Here is a 26,499-nt window from a genome sequence, read left to right as displayed (position 1 = left end):
TAAATATTCCATAATAATGTTAATTAGGAAGAAAAGAAAGAAAGAATGTTTGGTGTCTACAAATTTCGGCCGTTGCTAGACAGAGGCTTGTTCATACACCTTTGTATGAGTGGGGTTACAGTGAGATAAGACCCACGTATATTGACAGTATTCACTGATTCATAAAATAAGGGATTACCGTTGAAGTAAACTGATAGAAAAATGAGAGAGAAGGGCAGAGAAAAAAAATTATTAAATTGTTTAATTTTTTCAAGCTGTTTTATATTCACTGCAAAATTGAGAAGGTACAGAGATTTCCCATAGATGCCCTGCACCTAACGTTATATAACCTCTTCCCCTGTCAACATCCCCCACCAGAGTGGTATGTTTGTTACAATTGATGAACCTGAATTGATACATTATAATTACACAAAATCTGTAATTTTTTTTTAAGATTTTTATTTATTTATTTTTGAGAGAGAGAGTGAGAGCATGAGAGGTGAGGTCAGAGGGAGAAGCAGACTCCCCATGGAGCTGGGACCCCAATGTGGGACTTGATCCCAGGACTCTGGGACCATGACCTGAGCCGAAGGCAGTGGCTTAACCAACTGAGCCACCCAGGCGCCCCCACAAAATCTGTAATTTACAGAAGGGTTCATTTTTGGTGTTGCACGGTCTTTGGGTATGTACAAGTGTCTTATGGTACGTATTCATCATGATAGTATCATGCAGAGCATTTCAGTGGCCTAAAAATTCTGTGTGCTCCACCTGTTCGTCCCTCCTCACCCAACCTCTGGCAATGACTGAGCTGTTTGACCATCTGTAGTTTTGTCTTTCCCAGAATGTCATCTAGTTGAAATCATACCGTATGTAGCCTTTTCAGATTGATGTCTTTGACTTCATATTATGCATTTAAAGTTCCTTTACATCTTTTCATAGCTCAGCGGCTCATTTCATTTTAGTGCTGAAAAATACTTCATTGTCTGTAGGTACCACAGTTTATGTACCTATTTACTTACTTACCGAAGGTCATCTTGATTGCTTCCAAGTTTAGCAATTATGAATAAGACCACAATAAACATCCATATGCTGGTTTTTGTGTTCTTGTTTTCATTCTCTTGGATAATTACTAAGGAGTGTGATTGCTGGATCATATGCTAAGAATATATTTAGTTTTATAAGAAACCATGAGGTTGTTTGAGTGCCTGTATAATTTTGCTCTCCCACCAGCATTGAATATAAGTTCCCTGTTGTTCCACATCTTTGCCAACATTTGATGTTGTCATTGTTCCAGATTTTGGCCATTCTGATAGGTATATAGTAGTACATCCTTGTTATTTTAATTTACGTTTCCTTGATGACAAATGATGTGGAACATTTTTTCATATGCTTATTTGTCATCTGTATATCTTCAATGTTGAGGTGTTAGGTCAGGTCTCTGGCCCATTTTTAAGTCAGGTTATTTGTTTTCTTATTGTTGAGTTTTAAGAGTTCTTTGTATATTTTGGATAACAGTCCCTTATCAGATGTGTGTTTTGCGAATATTTTCTCCTACACTATAGCTTGGCTTTTCGTTCTCTTGAAAGTATCTTCATGGAAGTTTTAATTTTAATTAGGTACAATTTATCCATTCTTTCTTTCATGGATACTGTCATTGTCACTGTATCTAAAAAGTCATCACCATACCCAAGGTCTTCTAGGTTTTCTCCTATATTATCTCCTAGGAGGTTAGTAGTTTTGTATTTTATGTTCAGATCTGTGATCCATTTTGAGTTTTCTTCTGAATGAATGGTGTAATTCTGTATCTCGATTCATTTTTTTTTTTTTTTTTTTGCATGTGGATGTCCAGCTGGTCCATTTGTTCAAAAACCATCTTTGCTCCATTGTATTGCCTTTACTACTTTGTCGAGGATTAATTGACTGTATATGGGTCTATTTGGGGGGCTCTCTTTTCTGTTGCATTGACCTATTTGTCTGTTCTTTTGTCAGTACCAAACTGTCTTAATTACTGTAGCTTTATAGTAAGTTTTGAAGCCAGGTAGCATCCTCCAACTTTTTTGTTCTTCAATATTATGTTGGCTATTCTGGGTCTTCTGATGCTCCATATAAGCTTTAAAATCATTTGTTGATATCCACAACTTGCTGGGATTTTGATTGCGATTACATTGATTCTATAGATAAAGATGGGAAGAACTGATATCTTGACAGTTTTGATTCTTCCTGCCCATGAACATGGAATATTATTTATTTAGTATCTCTGATTTTTTTCATCGAGGGTTGTGTGGTTGTCCTCATATAGATCTTCCGTGTGTTTTGTTAGGTTTATACCTAGGTACTTCAGTTTTGGTGATACTAATTTAAATGGTACTGTGTTTTTAATTTCAAATTCCACTTGTTCATTGGTGGTATCTAGGAAAGTAATTGACATTTGTGTATTAACCTCGTATCCTAAAACCTTGATATAATCACATATTAGTTGTAGGAGTTATTTTGTTGGTTGATTATGTCATCTGTGAACAAAGGCAGTTTTATTTCTTCCTTCTAAATCTATGTTTTTTAATTAACTTTTTTTTTTCTTTTTTGCCTTATTGCATTAGCTAGGGCTTGCAGTTCGGTGTTGAAAAGGGTAGTGAGAGGGGACATCCTTGCCTTGTACCTGATTTAAGTTGGAAAGCTAGTTTCTCACCATTAGGTTTGAGATAAGCTGCAGGTTATTAAGGTGAGGAAATACCTCTCTATTCCTAGTTTACTAAGAGTTTTTAATCATGAATGTGCGTTAGATTTTGTCAGATATTTTTTCTGCATCTCTGATCATGTGATTTTTCTATTTTAGCTTATTGATGTGATAGCTTATAATAATGTATTTTTGCATGTTAAACCAGCCTTATGTGCCTGGGATTTTATTAGACCTTTTGAACCTGAAACAGATGCAGTTAAACTTGAAGGAATTATAGGGTCTAAATTTCTCCATTGCCTGAATTAGTCTTCTCATCTTCCTATGCAATTTGACAGAAAAGCAAAAATTAGTAATCATTATATTTCCCATTCACCTGTTTACTGAAAGATATTGCTACATAACTGATAATTTAAAATTAATGATAATGAGAGGAAATTTCATAGTTTTTAAGTATATTGAAATTCCCGTTAAGGAAAAATAAATAAACCTCAGTAAGAGGAGGAGGAAATGGGCTCATTATGCTTTGTAACGTAATGGCTCTGAGAGTTAGTGCTCTCTACACGCTAATAGTCTCCTCTTGCTGAAGTTGTGAACATGGCCCTCACATATTTAATACAATTGTAATGTCAGATGCAGCATTGACTGGCAGAAAGATAATGAGGTTTTTCAGCATGCATTAACCTTAGTGGAGTTTTTGTTTGTTTGTTTCAGCCGTTTATATCTTTGAAATATTGGGATTTTGAGCCTACAGTTTTGTCATCTATGTACGGAAAACTTTCTACCTTGTAGTGATGTTTTGCCGTCTAAATAGGACAGCAGAGTGAGTAAAGCACATTATTTAATGTCAGGACGGGCTTATTCTAGATGCCCAATAATTGGTAGCTATTAATTTATAGCAGGATGAACATTATGTTAGAGTTTTTTTAGATAGAATTTTATTGCTGTGTTCTTTGCAGTATGAGATTCTTTAGCTACTCTTTTTACCAAATGGGGAGGCTATGACAATTTTGCTTCCCAAATTCCACTGCTGTGTTTTTACTTGAATGAGCAGCTGTATGATAAATCTCCCAGCCTAGACAGCTGGATAAGCTAACACTCAACAATTCAGTAAATAAAACTCCATTTTATTTATTTCACCTTTCTCTTTCATAGCTATTTTAGTTTGTAAGCAATGGGATTTAAGTTTGCTGTTTGACTTTAGGTTGGCCTAGGAGAAAAATGTATTTATTAGGTTATTTTAAAGGCCTATGAAAGGATAAGTCATAGAGAATTTAATAGGGTGGAATTACCTGTTTAAAGACACTCTCCTCTCGGACATAGAGAATTTTTTTTTTTAAATGCAGAATATGGTGCTTTTCTTTTGTGAATTATTATCTATGGGCCTCTGAGGTATGTGGTGTCTGTTGAGTATCATACGTCAATCAGAACAAAACTAGAAACAGTTGTCTCTTTAAAGGATTCTTTTTCTCCAAAATGGGCAATCACCCTTGGGGGTTTTGAGAAAAAAAAAAAAAAAAAAAAAAAAAAAAGACCTTTTTGGTTCTTGTTATTTTAATGGTGTTTTAGTTTGTATAATTTGGCTTAAGGTCCGGGGTAAAAATTGTGGAAGGGCAGGGCCCAGTACTTAAGATGCACGGTCACACTCTCTCTGATTGTTTTATTTATATTAAGTTCTAAAAACAATGTCTGGACGCAGGATAATGGCAGTGACCTCAATTGCAGTTCTTAGCTGATTAGGCCCTTGTGTTCAGAGAAAAATATTGTCAACGTAAATTTAAATTTTTTTAACAAGATTATTTATTTATTTATTTGTCAGAGAGGAGAGAGAGGGAGAGCGAGAGCGAGAGCGAGAGCGCACAAGCCAGGGAAGCAGCAGGCAGAGGGAGAAGGAGAAGCAGGCTTCCCGCTGAGCAAGAAGCCTGATGCTGGACTAGATTCCAGGACCCTGGGATCATGACCTGAGCTGAAGGAGGATGCCTAACCGACTGAGCCACCCAGGCGCCCCAAATTTAATAGTTACATAGTATTAGTGAATGATAAAGCACCTAAGTAAGCCTCTTGAATTACATTTAGGACAATTAGGAAAATCCTTGGAAAAAAAAAGTAGTGGTAAGTCATATGGTATCAAGGAGAAGTAGTCCATGTGTTTTATGGTATAACATTTGGTGTTTGTGAAGAGGCACTTGTGGGGCTTAGAAAAACATGTTTCCATATTTTCCTGAGTGAGTTAATAATACTTAGTCCTTAAATAGCTTCTTCAGGGCATTATTTTAGAGTCAGATACTATTTCACAAATCAAAAAAAAAAATAAACCAGTCAAGCTTTAATTTTTTTCTGGTGGTGCTGAGCTTGTTATTTGGCATATATGCGTGGTAGGTACTCTGTGATCTTCGTGGGATGCATGAACACATTTATAATTTTTATATTAGTTTCTCAGATGGAAACTCAGCCTTCAAGCATAATACATAGCAGAGTTTAGAGAGGGAATCTCTTTGGTGAATGTAGGCATTCTTTCTTAATGTTGTACTGAAAACTCTTGGAAGCCATGGAACATCAAAAATGAAACACATCTTTCTTAAACTCCTTCATGTTTCTTTCTGGCTTCAGCAAATACTGGTGCTTCTTCCTTGGAAATGATATCTGTCCTTTTCTGTTCTATTTTCTTTCCACTCCCAGTTTTTGCAAATTACAGTAACCTCACATATGAACAATTACAGAGCCTGCTGACCTGCTTCCCTGGCTTCCTTCTGTAGGTGCGGTGCCCTTTTCCCTGATGCTAATCTACCCTAAAAACGACGAGAGATTAATCTTCAAGTACTACAGCACTCTGCAGTTATTTCTCTAACGATAAATTCTCTCGTTCCCTTACATAAATGATCAAGTTCAAAAACCTGAGACTTGTAGTCAGGCCTACATGCTTACGTGTATCTATTGTTATCTCTTGCCGTTGACTCACGACCAATCTTACCGATTTTAACTATCACTCCATTTGAAAGACTTCGTGGACTTTTTTTTGAATTATGTAATCGATTTCAGCACATCACTTCGAATTGTAATTATTTTCTCCTCTTCCCAGCCTCTTGAGGTGGGCACTTTATTTCATCTCTTAGGTATCCCTGGGCTTGTAATGTTGTAGGCCCTCCATACATATGCGTGCTCATGCAACTTATAATGGGTGGTCTATACATTTTTAAGTCTTTACCTGCCTAAAATGTCCTATCGTTGTATTAAGGGCCTTTATCTCCTTTTTTTTTGTTGTTCAGTTAAAGTTTATTGAGTGTTAAGTATCTGCAAGACATGGTATTCGGTGCTTAGTATGTAGTGCTGAGTCTATTTCTCTGTGCAGTCTGTCCATAGCTGACAGTGGTGTGCTCGCCTTTGATCATTCTGATGCACTGCTTTGCTGGGAATCATCATATTGCTAGCTATTCATTCAGGTATTTATGTATTAATGTTCCTAACCTGGTTATTAGTTCATTAAAGTCATGTTCAGTTTCTGCTGTAATTAAATATGTGGAAAACACCCACTACATACTCTGCACAGAGATAGAGGTGTCCTAACCATCTTCAAGATGGAAAGTAAGGAAACTTTGTAGGAGGAATTCAGAGTCTATGACAGAGGAGAGAATTTAATGAGCGAATAAATTAAAAAGTCTAGAAATTGGTCAAAAATTGTTGGGAAAGGCGATGTAGAATTTCTTGAACGATAGTAAGCACTCAGAGGTCCTTGAAAATTACACGAGTGGATGTTGTTTGGTGCGGACTCCCCGTGAAGAGGCATGGTGTTGAGTGCTTCCCAGGCATCCTTCCTTTTCATGTTCATTGTTAATTGACGGAACGGCGGAAGACGTGTGGACACAAGCAGATGTTCTAGCCTCTGCATAATACGGTGTCCTTGCTTATTGTTAATGTATGCCAGTTCAGTGTCTTTTGTTTGCCAGTTGGGGCGGTTTTCTACCCTGAAGACTCTCAAATCTAATGAATTCAGCCTTTTCTTCTAAAGACCTTTGCCTATTCTTTACCTGGAGTATATAATGAAAGATTCCTTGTTTTGATTCGCTTTATTCATCTTCATTGTATAAGATGGAATGCCATGCCAGCATATTGAGCATGGTCTGAGCAGGTCAATTGTGGCACCAATTTGAGCGTTACTAATAACTGAACTGTGTATTAGCAAAAAAGAGTATGCACTTCTTGCCTGTGATGGGGAAGGAGGGTTATGTCATGAATATGCTGAGTAGTCTCATTTATATGTAACCTCAGTCACACAGATAGTCTGTTTTTTTATTATTATTATTATTATTATTTTTTAGTCAAATCCAGATACTTAATGACTGATACTAGGCTGTCTGTAACAGATTGGGAGAAAAGCATTATTATTATTATTTTTTTAGTCTTGGCCTATGATACAAGAACGAGATTTGAGTTATATGTACTATTCATCCAATTTTGTCATGAATCATAATGAAATAAGAATATACTTCTAAGGAAGAAGCAGTCAGCACATTTTTAAAAAATTCTATTAGCAGTGCTTTGGGTGATTTAATACCTATGCGCTAAAGCAAAAAACAAAAACAAACAACAACAAAAAGGAATGAAAGGAAATAAAATAATTAAATAAGAAAAAAAAACACAAAATATTTAGCAGTTGCAGAATTGGTTAAGATTTCTTTGTGCATGTCATTGTTTTTCTCTTCCTTCCAGTGGGCTGCAGAGAGAAAGGTAAAATGTAGTCTTTGAGGATGGAATAAAACATGGTATCTTTTCACTGACCAAGTTAAAAAAAAAAAGAAAAAAATACTTTTTATGAACTACTTGGATATTAATACCTTCAGTTTACCTAACATGATCCTTCTGAGGAACTTAAAGTAATTTTTGCATTACACCTGTCAGTTAATGTCTTGCTTCAGTTTCCTCAGCTATGAAATAAATTAGGGGGATAACATGAATTTTAGCTTGTCTTCAGACTTTGTGATGCTGGTATGATGTTGGATTTTCAGGGATAGCCTCTGGTCCCTGAGGTACTGGATTGATAATATAGTACAGGTAGAGTATTCCAGTTTCAAAGCAACCCAAATGACCTAAAAATTAGTATTATATTCATACTTCGCAGTTATCGTACTTCTCAAACCTGCACGCCACACAATAATGAATGCAGTCCCCTGTGTGATACTGGGAAGGAAGCATCCAGTCAAGGAGAAGTAATGGACATTTATTTGAAGTCTTCTGTTTTGCATTCTTCATGATTTCATCACCTAGGATTAGGAATGCGAATAACAGAAAACAACTAAGGAGCCATACACAATGGCGGTTATTTTTGTGTCACATAAAGGAAGTACTGAGGTGGGCCGTTCAGGGTAGTATGGCAGTTGTGACCAGTCAGCAGGAGCCAGCCCTCTGTCCTACTGTCCCAGAAGGCTGTTCTCATCCTCATGGTCAAGATGACTGCTGTGTTTCAGCCATTGGAAGGCCCACTCTGCTTATGTGTCATTGTCCGGAATGTGGCCTAGTCACATGTTCATGCTCAGCTTCTTCAAAAGGCTGAAAAATGTTCTTTACTTGGGTTGCAGTAATGCCCAGTTAACGCTTGGGAAGTGGAATTCAGGAAGTAGAGGAAGTGGATTTTGCGAGGCAGAGAGTTTCTCCTCTACGATGATATACCTTTATTTATTATAAAAGAGGATTTAAATGCTATTTATGGGTGAAAATGAACATCCCAGGGTAATGTATTTATTTTATGGCTGTATGGTGTGTATTCCTCGTTCGCTTGGGTGTTTTCCCCACCAAGAAATACAGACTTACATGTGATTGCTTTAAATTTAGTAAACATGGATTTAAATGGTATGTGAGCTGTTGATTAAAAGCAACATTTTGGACCAGTGTTTTTGTTTGTCTTTTGTTTTGTTTTGTTTTTTTTTAACAGCATTGGATTGGTATGCAGAGATTTTTCCTGATTGTGCTCACTTGGAGATTCTGCATTTTCCCTGAGGACCTGATGTTTGCTAGGATCACTGAGTCCCCTCTCCCCAGGTGTTAAATTCTTTGCTGTGATTCCAGCCGTTGGTTGCCCTCAGAGTTGTATTATTTCAGAATGATTGGCAATTGGCCAGGCCTGGAGCCCTGCTTACCTGTGTCTTCTCTTCCTGGAGCATATTATAGTATTACAAATAGCACATGGTGGGTAATTTTCCCACATTCTCACATTCCTTTTCTGTATGGGCTATTTTTTAAAGGTTCATAGGCTTTGTAGCAGTATATATACTACTACTCCATACAATATATTAATTTGTCTGTTTTTACTTTAAAAACATGAATTCCTACATTTTAATGAAATATTTAGTCCAATATTATGACCGTGGTTTCTAGTCCCATTAAAAGATTGATTTCTTGGTGGTGGTTTTGATGCTTGATTGTTGGTTTTTAATCTATTTTAAGTGTTAATTTGTTGGAATTTGTTGGAATCATCTGCTAGGTAAGAGGAATCCAGATGATCTCATAAACTTCGGAGTTTTTGTTAATCTTTGAGCTCTCTTTAACTGATCATGCTCATTTCTTTCTTCCCATAGAAATGATTTTTTCTTTTGTAAATGCGGAAGTTCTCTTTCTATTCTGCAACATCTTTTTGCTTTTTTGCCTTGAATATGACCTTTCCTTTGCCCCAAAAGTTCTTTTTCACTCTACCATTTCCTGTCTCTACTATAAACTTTTCTTTTCTTTTTTTTTTTTTTAAGATTTTATTTATTTATTTGTCAGAGAGAGAGAGAGAGAGAGAGCGAGAGCGAGCGAGCACTGGCAGACAGAGGCAGAGGGAGAAGCAGGCTCCCTGCCGAGCAAGGAGCCCAATGTGGGACTTGATCCCAGGACGCTGGGATCATGACCCGATCCGAAGGCAGCTGCTTAACCAACTGAGCCACCCAGGTGTCCCTCTACTATAAACTTTTATACCTGAAACTCAATTCTTTAAAAACTCCTTACCTTTTTATTGTTCCTGACGAGTGTTCCTTCTGTACTTTTGTTCTCAGTTTGCCAGGTCTTAGATTTTTGGAACTAGGTGAGATGCTTGAGATCTCTGCCAGCAAACATTTTAGTTACAACTGTTAAGAGGAGGGAGTGATTTTTATCTAGTTTTCTTGTTTTTCATTCTAGTGGATGATTGTCATACAAATTTTCCTTTGGAGTCCTAGAATAAAATAAATCCCATGTATCAAGAAAATATGTCAACAATTTGACTTGGCAAGTCTTGATTCTTTCCATTTTTCCTCAACTGAGAATATTTGAAGAAGAATCTTCTTAGAGTATTAAGGTTTTTATCTTTATCCATGTCTCCTTGTTACGATATAAAATTCTCCCATGTTTTAATTTTATGAGAAATTCAGGACAGTTTTAAGGTTTAAAACAAATACTGGTTGGTTTTCAATATATGCATCATTTTTGCTCACATTCTTTTTGTTTCGTTTTGTTTTGTTTCATTGCTCTCATTCTTACATGCTCTGATAGGGATTTCCTTCATGGCCTCTCTGCTAACAAACATAGCTCGGTTTCATAAACTCATTAACTGCTTACTACTAAACCTATACGGAGAAGTGGTTTTTTGGAACACGCATAGCATGTCTGTCAGTCACTGGTGTCCAGGAATGAGAATAGAGAATATGAATTTGTTGTCCGAAAGTTCCCTTTGGAACAGTGTCATTATGCATCACAACTAGATTCTTAAGACATCTTCCAGATGTCTCTTAAAGTAATAATTGATCTGTGATATACTGAAGTCCTAAAATACAACTTTAAATATCCTAAATACCATGTAGAGTAATAACACTTTGTGAAAATGTATATATATTTCAGAAAAAGATTTACAAATGAACCTTTGGAATAAATCCATTTATAAGTTGATGGGTGTTTGCATGGATTTGATTTAGCAAAATGATGAAAATTTCATGTAAGTTATCAGATATGTATTTAATGGATGTTTGAGTATACATGATTTAGGGTCAGTACAATGTTTTGGGTGCTTTGATATTCAAGGAATTTATAGTCTGCTAAAGGAGATGACATGTGTACAAATAATTTTATAATAAGTCCATATATGAAAAATACCATAAGAGAGATATAAAGTACTATCAAAAGAGAGACGCAAATAATAATTTCTTAAAGTTGGCAAACTCAAGGGTTGGTGTAGAAGGTGGCATTTGATCTGTCCTTGAAGCTCCTGTTCAGTATGGATAGATGAAAGTACCATGATACAGGGTAACCAGAGTGAACGAGTGTGGGCAGCGATGGGACAGGCTATGAGAATGTAGAATGATCTAATGTGGTTCACTGTAGAAAGTGAGAAACAGATTGGCCTTGGATTGTCCATGAAAATCTGAAGATTTTTTTTTCACAGATTAAGTTTAAAAAATGCAGTTAACAACTTGAGCATTGAGTAGAGAGTACTTGAATAAGACTTTTTTTAGTATACTGGTTTGGATTATGCAGCCAACCTTTATGAGAGGGCTTAGGGATTAGGATAGAAAACTTGTCGAGAAAGAAATTTTGGGCTGCTCATTCAAAGGTAGACTTCTACTACAGACTTCTTTGGGAGCATAGTGTGGTTAATTATATTAATGGAAGGAAGTCATGATATTGGCGATTTAGAAGAGCAAATGAATCCAAATTTTAGTTCTGCAGAGTTGACTTGAGAGTGTGAATAATTTGATGGAGTACTCTGTAAGAGAAGTACCAGGAGAGGGACTGAGAGACGTGACAACCCCATGCAGCCTTATGGCGTTTGTCTTTCATTTATACAGCCTTTGCTGAGACCAGCTAGGAGTTTTATCTTTTTCTGATCTTCCTGTTCTTTCTCCAAGCAGTGGTGAGATTTGTTTTGTAAATTGTCTTTATATAGGTTAGTCTGTGAAAGATTACACCATCTTGCCGGCACTGTTACCATGGCTCTGGCTTGTTTCTGCCCCAAGCAGAAGTGCTTTTCCTAAGATGACTCAACTACTCATGCCATGATCAGTGTACCATTGCCCAGACCCTTCTGGGTCTTTGACTTTGTTGCATAGAAGGTGTTGCACTTCCTGAATAGCTGTGGAAATAGATTATCTAAAAGGGGAGTGAGGTTGAGGGTCAAGGGGAGATCAGTTCCTAGTTTTCCAGTCTGTATCATTACTCACCCAAGCGACTACAGAAGTAAGCCAAACACCTCTCCTGCCTTCTTCCTGTCCATGTGCAGTATTCATGCTCAGCGTGGAAAGACACTAGAGCTAATGGAAATATCTATGAGGTCATAGGGTGTGATCTTACCACACATTTGGTCTTTGTCTAGCTTCATATACATTTTTTTAGATATTTGGGAGAAAATGACTCAAGTGCACTCTGATGCTATTATTGATGTGAAAGGATCTTATTGAGTGATTTACCCAGGAAATGTTAGGAATCTGACTGGTTTTAACCAATTTCTGCATTTACTATTCTTCTCTTTATAGGTTTATAATCTAGAAACACCAAACGCCAGTATTACAGTATCAGAAAAAAGATTTTCTTTGATTTATGAAGGGATTCTTTAGTTGTCAAAGAATTTTTTGACATTTTATTTAATGAACTATTAATGTGTTTCCATTTGGTTTTGGAACCATTTGCATACAACTTTTAATTGCTGGTTGCCACATATTCCATTCCATTCTGAATTCAACTCTGAAATTAAGAGAAAACTGAACTACAATTTATAGAAACTTAATGTAAATGTGTTGTTTGAAATTATATTATTTGCAGGGTGTCCATTACCCCAGCACAGAGGGAAGAAATAGGACAAAGGTAGTATTCATGTGCTGCTGATAGTGAAGCCTGACCTGGATTATGAACTTCTGGGTGGGAAACCATATCTTGCTCTTTTTTATTCCTGGTACCTAGTGCCTGGCACTTAGAAATTGACCAATAAAAGTTTAACTGTTATTAATTCTTGGATAAATGAATATGCCTGCAGGCTAACTAAGGGCAGTGCACTCAGTCCTTGGTAATGTCCGTATACTTGAAAAGGGAACAGGGCTATAAGAATTCTTTTGGAAAAATACCAGGTGGATATTCTATTTTTCTCTGTTGATCTTGATGTAGACCATAGGTCTACTGCTCAGAATTAGGTTCTTTTGGCCTCAAGTTTGTTATCTTATTTTCTTAAATAAACAGTTTAGATGGGTTTAAAGCACAAAGTAGGCTTTCAGTGCCCACAGTTACTTCCCATTCTCTCAGTCTTTTCTGAGAAAGAGATTCTACGACTTCATATTGGATCTCTTAGCATTTTTTAAAATTAACATATAATGTATTGTTTCCAGGGGTACAGGTCTGTGTTTCATCAGTCTTATACACACAATTCACAGCACTCACCATAGCATATACCCTCGCCAGTGTCCATCACCCAGCCACCCCATCCCTCCCATCCCCACCCCCCTCCAGCAACCCCCAGTTTGTTTCCTGAGATTAAGAGTCTCTTATGGCTTGTCTCCCTCTCTGGTTCCATCCTGTTTCATTTTTCCCTCCATTTTATGATCCTCTGTCTTGTTTCTCAAGTTCCTCATATTAGTGACGACATATGATAATTATCTTTCTCTGACTTACTTTGCTTCGTGTAGTAGCCTCTAGTTCCATCCATGTCATTGCAGATGGCAAGATTTTGTCCTTTTTGATGGCTGCATAGTATTCGTGTGTGTGTGTGTGTGTATCACATCTTCTTTATCCATTCATCTGCTGATGGACATCTAGGCTCTTTCCATAGTTTGTTAGCCTTGTTTTTAAGATCCATCTGTGACTGTTGAGAAAGTAACCAAGTAAAATCCTTTGAGATGTTTCGATTCCTAGAGCTGTAAGAGCAATCTTAGTGACATTTAAACAACCATTTTTTAAAAAAAGATTTTAATTTATTTGACAGAGATAGAGAGAGCACAAGCAGGAGTTTCATCAGTCTTACACACACAGGTGGAGGGAGAGGGAGAAGCAGGCTCCCTGCTGAGCAAGGAGCCGATGCAGGACTCCATCCCAGGACCCTGGAATCATGACCTGAGCTGAAGGCGACTTTTAACAGACTGAGCCACCCAGGCGTCCCTAAACAACCATTTTTTTAATTCCTGTAGAATCTGTAGGCGAGGGATTGAGGTAGGGCCCAGCAGGTATGAATGCCTGTGCTTTACCTTCTCTATGGTATTGACTGGAAGACTTGTGAAGGAGAAGCTGGAATCATCCCCAGGCTCATTCAGTCAGATGTTGGGCTGTTGAGAGTGGCTGTGGCTGTCCACTGCGACCTTAGTGGGGGCTCTTACTAGAACTCCTATTTGCGGCTTCTCCATGTGGCCTGGATTTGCTGTAGCTCATATCATAGTGATTGGGCATCAAGGATGCATGTTCCCAGAGAGAGAAGCAGGTGGCATCTGTATCCTTTCTGATGACCTAGCTTTTCATATCACATAGCATTCCTTCTACCGTATTGATCAGAGCAGTCACAAGCCGGCCCAGCTTTGAGGGGTAGACACAGAGAGCTTCACTGGACTGGGGAATGGCAAGCTTCTGAAAGCACACGTGAGGCTGCAGCCATTGCTTTATTGCTGGGAAAGTCCAATCTACCACACGATGTAACTCCCATGTGTCTTGCTAAAATGTTCACATATGATTAATAATTTATAGCCCCCTAGAGTGCTTTTACCAAATAGACTATTTACCAATTCCTTGTATCCATTTAAAAAACAACCTGCAGTTAAATGTCTTAAACAGATGCTGAAATTGATGGAGGGAAGTTTAAATTTAAAAGAAAAAATAGTAGCTTTATTTGTATTTCTCAGTGTGGTGATTATAGGTTTGTTAATATTTTGGAGAGCGAATAGTTAGAACTTCTGATAAAATGAGATTGTACAAGGAGTAAAATGACTGCATTTCTTCTCTGACAGAAGTAAATAATGAATACTCAGCTTCTAGGTAATTTTTTCCAGTTCTTTTTGCTATATGCTATTTAACTTTTCCCATACCTTAATTTTAATCGAAGGCAACTTAGTTTAGACATATCATGAAGGCATACTTTATATAGTTCTAAGCTCTATTATGTGATTGAATAGGGAGTTATAGAGAGATTTTATACAGGAATTATCAAATTCTAAGAAATACCAAAATTGGTAAGATCCTCAAACTTCCTTTTTTAATTTGTTCTATTTGTTTTGTTTTGTTTTTTTATTCTCTCCCTTTGGGCAAGTTGCTGACTTTGCTAGTCAGAAGTTCTTTTCTTTTCTGCCTGGCCACTTCTCTTCAGGGTGAAGGTGGTCTGGAGAGGCCCAGCAGGGGACTGCCATGACCAGATTAAGTTGGACTCATTCTGGAATGAGCATCTTGGTCATTTTGAGACTGTGATCTGGTTTGGAATCCTCCCAAAGGAACCAGATTGAGTAGAGGATGAAATTGATCTTTTGTGGGATGGCCTGGACAAGGACTGTAGGCACGTACCATCAACTCTTACGTTCCAACTTATTGAACTAGTGGACCATGGTTTAAATAGTGCTGTGAACAGAAGTGTTAGTAATTTATCTTGCTGGGTATTCTAGACCCAGAGTCTCTTTTTCTCACTCTTCCTCAAGAATTGCAGTAATTTGGGGGCAACTGGGTGGCTGGGTTGGTTAAGCGTCTGTCTTCAGCTCAGGTCATGATCTCAGAGTCCTAGAATTGAGCCCCCTGTCCAAAGGGCTCGCTGCTCAGTAGGGGGTCTACTTCTCTCTCTCCCTCTGCCCTTCTTCTTCTTTCTCTGTCTCAAATAAATAAATGAAATAAAAAAATAATAATTACAGTAATTTCTTCATCATATTCTCTTTGGGAGAAAGATATAATGAGGACACCACCGGTCCTATTGTCCATAACACTCGTGTTTCTCCTTGAGGTACAAAGCTGTATCCGCAGCTGACTTTTTCCTCCCAAGTTTCATATTTCCCACTCCTTTCTAGATAGTTCCACTTGGAACAGAAGTGGCACAGAAAGCTGCTTTCCTTTTATGTTTCTTCCCTTGGTTAATTCCACAGTGATTCCAGACCAGAAACCTGAAGAGTTTTTCTTCATCCTTCGCCTTCATTTTTACTCTGTTGCAAACAAGCATATTCAAATATCTTTCATTCTCCCGAAATCTCTGGATTTTTAACTTCCTTTTGTAACAAAGAAAGATTTAGATGTTGTTTTGGGACTGATTTCTTTTTTTCTTTTTCTGGTGATATTTTCATTATTATATACCTAGTGGCTACTTTCCATCATGCCTCAGTACCTGGCCATGATCGTAACCCTGGGACGTCCCAACTGTGTGCAATTGCTGGAGGTTCTTCAGAACCTTGAGAACTTTACTCTCTTCAAAGTCAAATCCTACCTACTTTTCATTGTAACTCTAATAGCAAAAACTAAAAGCCTTATGAGAAAGAAAGAAGATACTACAGAATCCCAGTGCAAAGGAACACATGCTTCTAGGTACTTAATATACTTAATGTCATTCTCCCGAATGCTTAGTGTGTTAATAAAAAAATCATCTTCTGAGATTTTTAAAAAGTAGAACTATCACCTTGACATTCATCACTATATTGCTTCTTTAGATTAGTTGTGGCTTAAGCCTTTTGGATGATCTTGGAAATCCTTGAATGTTCTGAAAAACGAAGAACTAGATTTGATCCTGCGTGTAAAACATTTTTTTTGGTACTACTTCTCATTTGTTTGAATGAGAGTTTTTCGGAAGAATCTCAAACGTGGTGAAATGAGAGAAAATATCTTGGTGCAGAATGACCCCCCCCCACCATTGTCAATGTGGCTATCATTTCAGTCCCTGTTCAGTCTGTTGATTATCAGACATCCTGTCTAGGGAAAAATAACAGGGTAATTTTTACTTAACATGGCACTTTTATATATTTGGTCTCATTTAATCTTCGCAATGACCTTGTGAATATCATCAGCACTTTTAATGATGAGAAATCTGGGCTTGAGAGAGAATAGACTTGAGTGAGATCACACAGCAAATTATGGAACTGAGGTTTGAACAAAATCCTTTTCTAATCAGATCAGTGCAAATGATGGTTGGTACATTTCATTTTGAATGGTAACTTTCATATATATATCTTCAATGGCATTTTTTGTTGTTGTTTAATAAGTCTTGGTTAACTGTCTTAGCAGTAGCCAAAGATAAGTTTGTTGTCCCCTGATATTTTTAAAAAAATTTATATCAAGATGTTCATTATTATCTTACCTACCGAGTTTTGCAGATGAATATTCCAATTCTCTGCAGCCCACCTGACCAAAGTGGAACGTTCTTTATGTCGGGCACTTTAAAATGGGAAAAGAGGCCTATTGATGTGGGTGTTGGAAACAAGAAAAAAGGTCCCTCTTCTCCCATCGTCATCTCTGTGTAGGATTCTCTCACAGTCCAGGCATTCTTTGTCTCGGAATGGACGCGGTTGACAAAGGGAGCAGTGTTGCTGCTTTCTCAACTGTGCTGGTCCCCGCTCAAGGCTCCTATTTTGTGGGGAGAGAAGAGAGTAGGTTTGGGTCACAGGCTGCCATCAGGACAGATTTGATAGTAACTAACCAAGGCGACCCAGTCTGGCCCCAGGTCTCTGGAAACAGTGAAAGATCTCCCTACGGAATCTCTCCAGATTTCCTCAGCCCTCAGAGTGAAGCCTAGACAGGCCAGAGTTGGGCCTCTGCACTAGCCAACTTTTAATTAGTTCTTCTTTCATGGGTCCTGAAGTGATTATCTTTTTAAAATTGTTTTTACATTTCTGGGCTTGGGAGGTTTTCACATTGACCACAGCTAACAGGAGGCTTCTGTTTGTTTTTGAACAGGTGGCTAGGTATATAAAAAGGAGTTACCCAATGATTGTCTTATCTAAGTTTCTCAAGATCTTGCTTTCTCCTCCTCTTTTTTTTTTTTTTTTTAATTTTGTTTATTAGAGAGAGAACTAGGGAGAGAGAGAACAAGCAAAGTGGGGGGCAGAGGGAGAGGAAGAAACATGCTCCCCGCTGAGCAGGGAGCCCAATGTGGGACTCTATCCCGGATTTCCAGGATCACGATCTGAGCCAAAGGCAGATGCTTAACTGACTGAGCCATCCAGGCATCTCTCTACTCCTTCTTTTAATATTTTTCACATCCTTCATTTCTTGATATCCATCATGTCAAAACATGATGTAAAATTATTAAAAAAATTTTGCACTTTGGGAGCGACTTGCTCCCTGCTGTTTAACTCTGGTGCATCTCTTGGCTCCTGTTCCAGCCCTTGTCCCATCTCACAGAGCCTAATTACTTCCCCCCGGCTTGTCCTGAACTGCTCTCCATGTTAGGAACAGGGTAGAGTGCCTTATTCTCTCTGTGACCAAGTCAAGGCATTTGGTGAAAAGAAATCTGGCAGTACTAGAAAACAAATCATTGCATATCCAGGTCATGATTATAACGAGTAAAGAAAGCAAATACATTAACATACAGTAGTGATTATGATAAATATGTTATCCACATTTCCTTATTCTACTTTCTCCCATTAAGGACCAAGACAACTTAACCGTGCAAGAAGATAAAGTGATAATTTTTATTGTGAGGTTCTCTTTTCAAAAGCCTTATTATATATAGATATAGATATAGATATATCAATATAAGCTGTATTTTATAAATATAGATAGATATATTGATATTGATATTGATATATATAATACAGCTTTTGAAAAGAGAACCTCAATGAAAATAATCATTATATCTATAAAATTATAGAGTTACATTTTTATAATTATGTTAAATTATAAAATGAAAATTATCTATATATCCTACATAAGTATCTAAGTCAATTATTTTAATCGTATAAGAATGGAAATTTTCATAGTAATATAGTGAAGGAAGCACCTGCCTACTGCTGATTTCCTTCTTAATATTTGATTCATTATTGTGATAACTTCTGTCTCCTTTGGATTTGGAAAATGACCGAGTTCTTCCCCTACACAAAGCTCCGGGTCGGCCCCGGTCCTGATGGTCAGAAGCTCTGGGAGCGCTCTGCAGACGCCAGACACTCGTGCTCCGTGCTTGCTGCGCCATCTAGTGGAGCAGCGTGCCGCACGTGCCCCCGCCAGTTGAGCATAAAGGACTGAATGCGCTGTTTTAAGGATACGGTGTGTGAAATGAAGTGTTTGTCCATGTATGCGCAAATCCTCCTAACGTGTGTAAGGAGTGGTACTGCTGGAAAATGGCGGTTGGGGTATTCAAAAAGAAGATTTGGGGCTTGTCGGTTGTCTGCTTCCACAAATGCAGTTACTTATAACCTTGAAGTTATTTTTGAGCTCACTCAACACAGTAGAGAGCAGATAGGAGTAGAATGATCGATGACAAGTTCATATTAAATTCCTTTTGTTCGTCAAGTTTCCCCTTGATATTTATAAATCAAAGTCACTAATATAATACTGCAGTATTTACTACTTTGGGGGCTGCAGTAGTGTGTCCCTCGATGTATTTAACAACTATAACCAAAGCTCTTGTGATTTTTAAAACTTAACAAAATACACTGTTTTCTAATTAAAGAAAAAAAAAGGAGTTCTTAAAGAAGATGCTAAATCCGGGAATAACCAGTAAAATCCTCAGAATGAAAATTGAGAGAAATCTAACACTGCAAATATTAAAATTTGTTATAACAGTCAATAAAAGTCTCTGGCCCAGGCACAGGAATAACCAGATACATAGATCAATGGAACAGAATGGAACTCAGAAATCCGCTGTGAGGGCGGAATTTTGCATTAATGAGGACAAGAGGAAATATTCAATAGTGTTGAGAAGATTAGCTATCCATAGGGTTAAAAATAAGAATGGATCCCAGACTCATTCTTTCCCCCCAAAAGAGATTCTGGATGATGAAAGGATTAAAAATTAAAAAAAAAAAAAGAAACTATAAAATTACTAAAGGAAACTATGGATATTTGAAAGATAATCTTAATGTAGGAAAAGTGCTAAATCAATAGACCCAGAAGCCATTTAGGAAAAGACATTTTATCCTTATAGCAAAACACAAAAGTTGGTAGAAAATTACAAAACATTAATACTTAAGGGTAAATACTGCATTCCTTTTTTTCTTTTTAAAGTTAAAATGGATTAAATTTTATGTTGACACCACTAACAGAGGACTGTGGAGACTACAGAGAATAAGAGATGAAAACAATTTGAATTTGTGTTTCTCTGGCTAGTGTGTGAAGCTAAGCATCTTTCCATGTGAATGCCATTTGCTTTCCGTCTGTGAAATGGGTGTTTCCTGAGGTGGTTTGTGAAAATTCTTTTCTCATTATTTTGTTTTGGATATAAATCTTTTACTATGTATATTGAAAATATTTCTGCATCTACTTATTACTATTATTATTATTATTATTATTATTTTCCTTTTAAAAATTATCTTTTTTACTCTAGAAGTTTTATTGTTTTGCAGTCAGATCTCTCAGTGTTTTCTTTATGACTCTGGAATTTGTGACTGGACCAGGAAGGCCTTCCACACCCAGAAACAGTAAAAGTATCTTTTGGGGAGTTTCTTCAAATACTTCATATATTCTAATTCATTTTGACTTTCTAATGCTCCTGCAACTCTTACATTAGTGGGGGGATCTAGCCTCCTTTTTACTGCATCGATGGTGGGTGACTTGTGCCCCCTGATGGAAATGCTCAGTTCCTGTGTAGACAGCAGTCTAGCTTACTGCCCCCTTCATTGCAGTCTCTTCTAAAACTGAACATTTCATAGAGAGGACTCTAAATTCTGGAGTGCATTCTGATATCTAGAAGGAAAACTCTTCTTTCCCTGTACTTTTTCAAAATCTTCCTAGCCTTTCTTGTATATTTTCTTTCCCAGATGAATTTTAGACTCTGCTCTAGTTCCGTAGCAGTCCTCTTGGAATGTAGGTGGGGAATGCATTGAACTTAATTTTATTAAAAAAAAAACAAAAAAAAAAATCTTCAGGACATTGATGTTTCTTCCTTCCTGTCACATGTTACATCTCTCCACTTACTTAGTTTTTCTTTTTTGTCCTTCAGTAAATTTTTCTTCATGTACATCTTGTGTATTTTGTTAGGCTTACTCTACTCTTAGATATATGTGGTTTTTGTTGAGATCATAAATGAGGGTTTTTTTTTTTTTAACACTCTATATTTTTACCTGGTGTTTGTCAGGTAGCAAGGACATTCTAAAATACCTTTGACAGTGTTAAATATCCAGGATTGGGTTGTTTTTGTTTTGTTTTGTTTTGTTTTACATTGAACACATTTATTATGAAGGTTATTTTTTTAAGAGTTGTTATTAAATCAGTTTCACTTTATAATTGCAGAATCTTAAATTCCAGAAAATACTGCCTGAGTATATTGAGACAAGATGCCACCTGGGGCCTCTCTGCTCTTCGGAGAGCCAGGCATACTTTTCATGAAGTTCCTGTTCCCAAATCCTCACCATGAGTTCAGCAAATTCGGGATCCCTTCAGCCTCTGCCTGGTGCAGCTGTTCCTGCTGCCTGTCTCCCTTGTCAGCCAGACCCCAAACCCAGCCCCTCTGTTTCCATAAAACATCAGTCACACCAAACATTTTGTGAATTTAGGCTGAAGATGAGAGATCATGGGGACGGGTTTCCGTCCAGGACCCCAGTCAGGCTCACTGTTTTCTTCTCTGAACTTTCGCATCCCCTCTTCTTCTGGGCCAGGGAATAACAGTTTGGAAATCACCTTCCCTCATTCTAAGCCAATTGGAGTCTTATCTTCTAAAAATGCTGAGCGCTTTTCCTGAAGGGAAGTATACTGAGTAAAATTTTCTCTACTCCCTTTCATATCAATAAAGGCTACATACTTGAATATATTCTTGTAAATGGTTAATGAGTATGGCTGGAAAAAAATCTAGAAAAATAGGTTAATGGATTTTATTTTGTTTCATGCAGAACAAAGGACAAACAACGTAAGTATTTATTGCATAGAGTCAGTTCAAACTCAAAGACCTTTTAAGTCCTTGGGAAGCAAATTTAAATAACATTATGACTGTAAGGGTTGGTATATCTGAATGTAAGCTTTTTAAAAATGGCATTGACCCTGAAATTTTAATCTTTAGAGAACTGGACAGTAGGTGATAAATTACTTGAAGACAAACCATAGGGATAAAACGTAGAATTACAGTCATTCTGCCGTACAGCGTTCATATTGTTTTAAGTACATCTGGCTTAGGACCGTCTCTAAAATGAAAATTATAAATCAGTTTGCTCTTGTTTCTTATTTTGAATCCACAGATAACACTGGTATAGTTTCACTACATGGGATATTGTTGGTCAGTGCAGTAGAATGTAAATTGAGAGCTTTATTAATAATCACAACCTGTTTTACCCATTCAGTAGCCAGAAGGGTGTACCTCCTTCCATCATCATCCCAGTCATCCAGTGACACTACTTACTAACTCATTTTGGACATAAAATGTGGCCCCCTCTTTCCTGCTAAGCATGAGTACAATAGAGTTGTTAATACAGATCTCATTAAGTAATAAAAGAAAAGGGGAAAAACAAAGGAAAGGAGGCCGTCGGTGGGGTGGGGGCTAATATTCATATAAATACTCGGTATGGAGCTAGCTGGTGATGCCCTTGTGGTGACAGTGCTTACTGTGCAGTTACCATCCCCCTCCCCCGGCAATAAATCAGGGTGTGTCAGAAAGGGGTGTGAAATGCAAACACGGGTGACACCGTAGAAACTCCTTCATCTTGAATGACAGACCCGCAGGGACCGTCCGTGAGACAGCTCACTCTTCACATAGTGAATACAGAGTGGGCCTGTCCCCTGTTTTCATGCCTACATTACGGCAAAGGTGTTGTCCACAGACAGCACATTTGTTTTCCTTGCAGTGAAATTCTGTGTTCCTCAAAGTGCAGTGGCTCTATTAGTTTTCATATGGGAACCTGAAGCTCAGTGTCTTTGACAAAAGACTTACTCAAGGGGGTGATGTACCATAAAAACAGGTTTGTGCTTACAGAATAAAACAAAGCAAGGATAGTATCCCTTAAAACTAACTGCTTTCATTTTCAGTATAAGTCAACCACACTGGCAAAAATCTGTGAATGTGTCTTCCTCCAAAAGGGGAGTGATTCCTGCGGTGTTAGAGTTGTCCCTCCTTAACCTCGGATCTGCTGTGGGCCGGCATCTGTTGGCTGTCTAAGGACAGGTTTGGAATTTAGCATTTTCCCGCACTGTGAGGGAGAGCAACCACTCAGAGATTTCCAGAAACCCTGGATGCCTCACTATAGAGCATGTGTGCTTTGTGTTCTCTGTGAGTCGGAGGAATTTTTAGAGAAAGAGTACAACTCATTAGGCCTATGGATCTGTGGACCTGTCAGCTAACTCCTTCTCTTTCTTACCGTATAACACCGTATGACTCTTAGAGATGAAAATGATGGAGCTTAGACGGAGATAAAGCCAGCCCACTCCTAAAAACAAAAATCTTCTGGGTAGGAGTGAGGGTGGTAGTTCATGTTTTTGTTTTATGTCCAGTCCATATCTTTCGCTTGTATCCTCATACAATTTTTTAAAAAAGATTTTATTTATTTATTAGAGAGAGAGAGTACACACAAGCAAGGGAGGGTGGCAGGCAGGGGCAGAGGGACAAGAAGACTCCCCGCTGAGCAAGGAGCCCAGTGGGGACTCGGGACTGGATCCAATCTTGACCTGAGCCAAATGAAAGCAGACACCTCACTGACTGAGCCACCTCAGCGCCCTCCTCAAACAAATTTATCCCTGACTGTGTTTTAAACATCAGTTTCAGTTTTCTGACTGTGCTCTTAGGCCATTAGACACTGATTTTTTGTTGCTACTTGTTGATCTTACCAAATTAGCCATTCACCCTCATTTCAGTTAGTGTTGTCAGATGAACTGTTTTAAACAGAAGCAGTTATTTAGAGAAAATTATATCCGCTACTCCCTAATTGTTTAAGAAAGTTACCTGAATACTTTTTAAAAACTGGGCTCTTGATGACGCTGATTATGAACTATGTTGGCCTTTCATAAAATTAATTGCGGCGTTTTGATTGATAGGATCTCCAGAGGTGGGTAAATGGTGCTAACGAACATGGCTTTGTCCTGGTATCTTTCGGAGCTGGTGTCAAGTACCTGTCCGAAGACATTGCTAACAAGCTGGCTGGAGCTCTGGGGAGACTGCCGCAGAAGGTGATCTGGAGGTAAGGTAATCATGCTGGTTGTTTCTTCACTGCTGATTTTCGGGATCTCCTTGCCTAGCCGACAGGTCCCCCAGTCCACACAGCGTGCTGGCTCCCTGGCAAGATGAGCAGGATACCCCTGACTTCTCATTCTGTTTCTTAGCCTGTTGAAATCTAGGGACGAATTTATGAGACTCTGTGATGGATAAAGAGAGAGATATCAAGCCTATATAGCCTGCAAAGAAAATATGATGCAGAGTGATTTATCCTTGTCTCGGGTGCATTTTTGTGTTACCTTCAGCTTTATATCCTGTTTCCTTCTCTTAGTTATTGTCATTTAAAAAAAAATTGTAATTACATGCATTTCTAGATACCTTCTGTATACCTTCACATCAGTGTTGGAATGAGGTAAAGAATGATGGGTGAATGAATAAACAGGTAAAATATTTCATGGAACTGTTCGTCCTTTATACATGCTTTTTTATTTCATTTATCTAAGAGACTGGGTTTTTAAAAACACAGTAACTTGCCAGTTAATGCTGGTTAAAGCAGATCCATAGATTGCCCCCAGCTTCCTTTGGGAGACCCTGCCAGCAAGTGTCCGTCTCTGGACTCCCCCCCCCACCATGTAAATATCAGACCTGAACACCATGTACCGTGGATCTCTTTAGTCCCTGCCACTGCCCTTGGGCTCCAGGGATCCTGCAGTGACTGACATCGTCCCCAGAGGTTCAAGCCATTACTAGTAGGGTCTGAATACTACAGGTTTTTCCTTTATAACAATTGTGTAAAGATTAGGTCCCACTTTTCCTGTCTGAGCTATGAAATGGACACATATTTTTATCCCCACCGTTTAGGACTTCTTCTCTGGATGCCAGTTCGATTGCGATTTCTATATTAGGAAAACCAGAAAGCACCCTTCTGCTTTGTTGAGGACAGGTTGTGTCTGCTCAGTTCAGACCCTTGCCACTAGGCAGATGAGTCATTAAGCATGTTCATGGTTTATCTTGGAAAGATCTTGATCTTTAAGAAACCACTGAATTGTATCCTTTGCCCCACAGAGCACCTGTCTCCAGGGCCAAGCTCGAGGAGAGTACTTCCTGCTTTCTTCCAATTCTCACACCTTTCCTTAGGCTCTATCCACTGCCCAGTGGGGCCTCCCCGCTTCTTCGAGTTTCTCCTTCTGGGTCCTGCTGGAGAGTGACTTTCTAGAACAGGTTAATTTGGATCCTTCCCACCCCACCCCCTCACCCACTGTAATCGGGTGAGAAGAGCTGAAGGAAAATCTCAATATAAGCCAAGTGCTTTTTGTTCGTTTGTTTTTAATCTCAATCAGTGAAAATGTGAAAAAGAATATCAAAATTTTCTTGTTGCTAAAGCATGGTTTCCTTCTTAAAATATCAACAAAAGATCATGTAACGTTTATTTTAAATCTGATAATTTAACCACAGAGTCTATACCAGGAGTTAAGTTGGATTTTTGAAAGATTCATTGTCTGATGATGTACATTTTAGGTTTTCTGGAACCAAACCAAAGAATCTAGGAAACAACACTAAGCTCATAGAATGGTTACCACAAAATGACCTGCTTGGTAAGTCAGCTGCATGTAGGTACTTACTTGGCTTTTGGATCTGAATTGTATAAATGTGATTTTTGCATGTGAACATCTTCTCTAATATGTGTGTAGTTTATGAAAGAGTCGCCGTGTCATCCAGTGTCTCATCTTAGATTTCAAGCCAACAAGTCAAATCTTTATTTATTGGAAAATAATTTGTCAAGTATAATCCTTTGGTCTATAAATTAAAATTTTTTGGCCAGTCACTAGTTTTAATTTTCTGGAAAATATACTTAATAAGCTATATAAACTGGCAGTGAATAAAGTTCTACCTGATTAGACTAATCAGCTAAAGGTAGTAAAATTAAAACAATGAAAATACAGATTTGTGTTAGAGTTTTATTACAGACTTATCTGAGAACTCAGAAAAATTCAAAGTTATTCATTTATTTGAAACCAAAGAGAAGCAAAAGGCCAAGGAAACATCTTTAGGCCAATAAACATCCTATCTTTGTTTGGTTCATCTGTTTAGATTTCCCCTTAAGTCACCAGATATTTTTGAAACATTTTATTAAATAAACACATGATTTATTTATTTATTGATATTCTGACCCTCAGATGAAAACTAAAATAAAATTATGTGCATTTATTTTAAGATATTTGAAATATATAATTTAACTGTTGGATAAGTGTAGATAGTAATACCGTAATTTCATTAAATTTCTAGGAAAACATGATGCCATATTATTCTTTAAGATATTAAGGAAGTTATAAAAATGGTAGAGTTTTGGCAATATTGGCCATCATCTGTTCAATAATACTAAAATATACCAGATTATGTAAGTGTCTTTAAACAGTATTTTTAAAAATAAGTTTTTGGGGGAGCCTGGGTGGCTCAGTGGGTTAAAGCCTCTGCCTTCAGCTCAGGTCATGATCCCGGGGTCCTGGGATCGAGCCCCGCATTGGGCTCTCTGCTCAGTGGGGAGCCTGCTTCCTCCTCCCTCTCTCTCTGCCTGCCTCTCTGCCTACTTGTGATCTCTGTCTGTCAAATAAATAAATAAAAAATCTTTAAAAAAAAAAAATAAGTTTTTGGGTGAAAAGTATTTTTTAGAAGCTACAATGACCTG

General features: G+C 37.8%; 1 protein-coding gene across 1 annotated transcript in view; it reads left to right on the top strand.

Moving 5' to 3' along the window:
• LOC111156987 (UDP glycosyltransferase 8) overlaps positions 1-26,499 on the top strand; it is a 52,445-nt gene that overhangs the window by 20,330 nt on the left and 5,616 nt on the right. Inside the window, exons 2-3 of the mRNA XM_022518173.1 lie at positions 23,696-23,838; positions 25,332-25,408. Coding sequence (XP_022373881.1) covers positions 23,696-23,838; positions 25,332-25,408 — 220 coding nt within the window. The remainder of the gene's footprint in view (positions 1-23,695; positions 23,839-25,331; positions 25,409-26,499) is intronic.

The sequence above is a fragment of the Enhydra lutris genome, unplaced genomic scaffold, assembly GCF_002288905.1.
Source record: "Enhydra lutris kenyoni isolate GAN:26980312 unplaced genomic scaffold, ASM228890v2 scaffoldscaffold3, whole genome shotgun sequence".
Classification (NCBI taxonomy): Eukaryota; Metazoa; Chordata; class Mammalia; order Carnivora; family Mustelidae; genus Enhydra; species Enhydra lutris.
Note: the sequence above shows the minus strand (reverse complement) of the source record. Positions and strands in the feature narration are given on the sequence as shown.